This window comes from Ornithodoros turicata, chromosome 1 (genome assembly GCF_037126465.1).
Source record: "Ornithodoros turicata isolate Travis chromosome 1, ASM3712646v1, whole genome shotgun sequence".
Classification (NCBI taxonomy): Eukaryota; Metazoa; Arthropoda; class Arachnida; order Ixodida; family Argasidae; genus Ornithodoros; species Ornithodoros turicata.
This window is the reverse complement of record NC_088201.1, coordinates 73679348-73682534: the sequence shown is the minus strand read 5'-3', so window position 1 is coordinate 73682534 and position 3187 is coordinate 73679348. Positions and strand designations below refer to the sequence as shown.

General features: G+C 48.0%; 1 protein-coding gene across 1 annotated transcript; it reads right to left on the bottom strand.

The window, feature by feature from the left end:
• Window positions 1–414: 414 nt before the first annotated feature.
• On the bottom strand, window positions 415–2625 carry LOC135372149 (uncharacterized). The gene has a single exon (XM_064605854.1). It carries the CDS (start codon window positions 2623–2625, stop codon window positions 415–417), a length of 2211 nt encoding a protein of 736 aa, XP_064461924.1.
• Window positions 2626–3187: the final 562 nt, after the last annotated feature.

The following is a 3187-nucleotide window of genomic DNA, read 5'->3' as shown; positions in this document are numbered from 1 at the left end:
GAACGGCGAGGAACGTTTCTTTGATTTTGATCCCAGGGAATCTAGCTCGCATACGGTTGGTACTGTCGTAGTTCTATGCACGTTATTTTATGGAGCTATTGAGTAAATGAAACTGGTGTAATATTACTCGCAGGATGCCAATCAAAATATGGCTGCTACATCCCGCATCAAAATCTTGCGCTATGTTATTTTACGCATGTAGTTATTGGTTGCGACCAGAGTGCACCACACCTTCGTTGCTATGAAAGCTGTTAGCCTAATTGGCTGTATCACAACACGTCCGATATTATACACCCACAGGACGTCCAAGGGACGTCCAGCTCGCAACGTCAGCACTGGATAAATCCAGGATATTTATGGATATTTTGGGACATCCAGGGGATATCCAGTGGACATCCATCATGGACCTGGACGTTATGACCAAACTGGGATGTCCTGGGGACGTTGATGGTTGTCTGGGGCAGTCTTGTGTATGTCGTCGTCCTTGATCCTGATGGTGAGGAAAGCAGATTTGACATCCATGACAGTGAAGTATACTGCTCCATTTCGCATCACATCATCAATTACATCCTCCATCACAGGCATAGGGTACGGAGTGCTAATCGTCTTTGCATTTAAGCGTCTGTAATCGTGGACCATACGTCTTGGGTTTGTTGGGTGCTGAGGTTGATCAACAACGATGGTTGGAGCGGCGTATTCGCTTTCACTTGCGCGTATAATGTCCTTGTTTAAATACTCCTGTACCTGTGATCTGATGAAATCTCGATCAGCCGGGCTGCATCTGTACGGTCGGGATGCAACAGGGATGTTGTCCCTGAGTTCTATGGAATGCTCTGTGTGAGGGCATGCACCAACGCTGTCTTCGGTCGTTGCAAATGCTTCGTGGTGGGTCGTCAATAGTTCTCTTAGTCTGTTTTGTTCTTCTTCCGTCGCGTCGGGTGTCATATGATCAACTGCTTTGTTGATTTCAGACTGAACAGCAGGATCAGGAGCGTTGCGTTTGTGTCGTATGCTGACAATGTTAGTGTCGGATGACGAGTGCATTGGCAATTCACGACTGCAGAAGGAGGCTACCAAAGCCTGGGCGGTTTTAGACTGACGAAGTTCACCTTTACTGGATGGGGAGTCACAAATTGATGTTGCAGCACCGTCTTCCAGCAAATGCACAATAGTTACGTCGTTTGAGTTATGGAATGTTACGTCAACATTAGCAAGTTGACGCCAGTCTGATCCCAAAAGCAGGTCAACGTTGTCAGGGAGAGGTGAGACGATAATATTGGGGAGACGTGTTTTCGTCGTACCCACAATGATGTCCAGTTCAGTCACTTTGTCTGGGATTAGTTCTTTGTCGATCACGGTTACACGTTCTTGACTTGACCATGGGGATGTCGCCACATTTGGGGGAATAACACTAGATTTAACGACGGACACATTTGCTCCTGTGTCTATGCATGCGTTCACCAGTGTGTTTCCGCTGATCATGGCCTTGATGAGAGGCAGATTGTTTGAAGTTGTATTGATGAAGCAATTGACTCGTGAAGTGTTGTGCGTGGTATCTCGTCGAGGCTGATGCTCGTTACTGGGTTGCCTTCTTTTTACTTCGGCTCGTAACGTTGCGGCTGACTTTGGCTTTGGGCAGTGCCGAGATATATGTCCGAGCTCCGAACAATTGAAGCATTTTGGTTCTTGTTGTGAACGAGTTTGTCCGTCACTGTTAGGTCTCGGCTGAGAAATGTCTGGATTAGTTAAGTTTGGTGTTGATGTTCGCGATAGATGTACATTGTCTCGATGAGTCTGTCGTCGGCTGTCAAGAGTCGCTGCTCTGTCGATAAGCTCAAGTACTGAAGTGCAACGCTGTGCAGCTAACGGAACAGCCCATCTATCATCTTTGATGCCGTTTATGATCAGGGAGATCCGTTCTTCTGCTGCGAGGGTATACGGGGCCTTTTCAAGCATGGCATTCTTGGCGTAGATGTATTCTACCATTGTTTCGTTTTGTTGTAGTTTCCGCTGAGACTGGTATTCTATGAATTCTTGCAGCGTGAGCTTTCGTTTGAAGCGTTCCGAAAGTGCTATCTTCCAAGTGTTCCAATCATGAAAACGTGTTCCATACACCCTCTGCCAGTTTTGGGCGGCGCCCCGAAGACGTGAAAAGACGCTGAGCATCGTCAACGATGGGGTCCAGTGCGCGTGAGAGGCAACAAGTTCGACGTTTTGCAGCCAGTCCGTTACGCTGTTGTGTGGATCACCATCAAAGGTCGGGATAGCGTTGGCAGTGTCATTGGTGGAGTGGACTTCCAAAGGCCGTGAGGCTTGAGTAACGGCATCGGCAATTCGGCGCTGAGTATCCACAAGAACCGTTAAAATATCGGTCATTGATGGGGTGAACGCGCTGGCGTGCGTTGGCTCACCCGGCGTTGCCGCGAGCAGTTGTCCCGAAACGTTGGGCTGCTCAACGTTCACGTCGTTGCCAGGTGGTCCGGTTTTGTCGTTGGTCACATTGCAGTCGTTCGTGGTCTCCACCGTTACCATTGTGTCCGAGTTAGCGCGTATATTCAAAGCGTCCATCAGCTTTCGTATCTGCGTCTTCATTTGAGCGATGTCGTTGCGTACGTCGTCCGTCATCTTTTCGGGTCTGTAGCGTGTCGAGTGTTATTTAGGGAGGTTCCACACACCTTCGTTCTGTTGATCCAGTTGCGGCTGCGCCATGTTAGGGTGAACTTATGCTTTATTTTTAAACGAGCACATGGTTACAGAATACACCTGCTTGCGCCATCTTGTCCTTCTTGATGTCGCTGTCACTCTTGCTTCTGCCTGTAGGCTGTTGCCCTAACAAGTGCATCATACATTACCAGAGATATTAAGCGATGAAATCGTTTCCTGCGTGAAAATCCCCATACCTCCCATGTATTCACGGTCCGAAAAGCGGGATGTCTGGGGAACCAAATGTATTTCATGTATAGCGATATTTTTCGTTTGTATAAGCTTAGAATAGATGTCTGAACGTGTATCCTCGGGAATATTACGGTACCTTGGATAGAACAGCTGCTACAACACTTTTTTATTGTCTTGGTGGCAAGTTTCACTCAATGGTCGCGAGAGGGCGCAAGGCGCCGCTGTCCACGAAAGCTGGGAATGATTCTGATTGTCTCCTGACGGGGGATCTTCCTCTTGTGAAGATATTGGA

Excerpts from the sequence above, each read along its gene's own strand:
- LOC135372149 (XM_064605854.1), bottom strand. The coding sequence starts at position 2,625 with ATGACGGACGACGTACGCAACGACATCGCTCAAATGAAGACGCAGATA.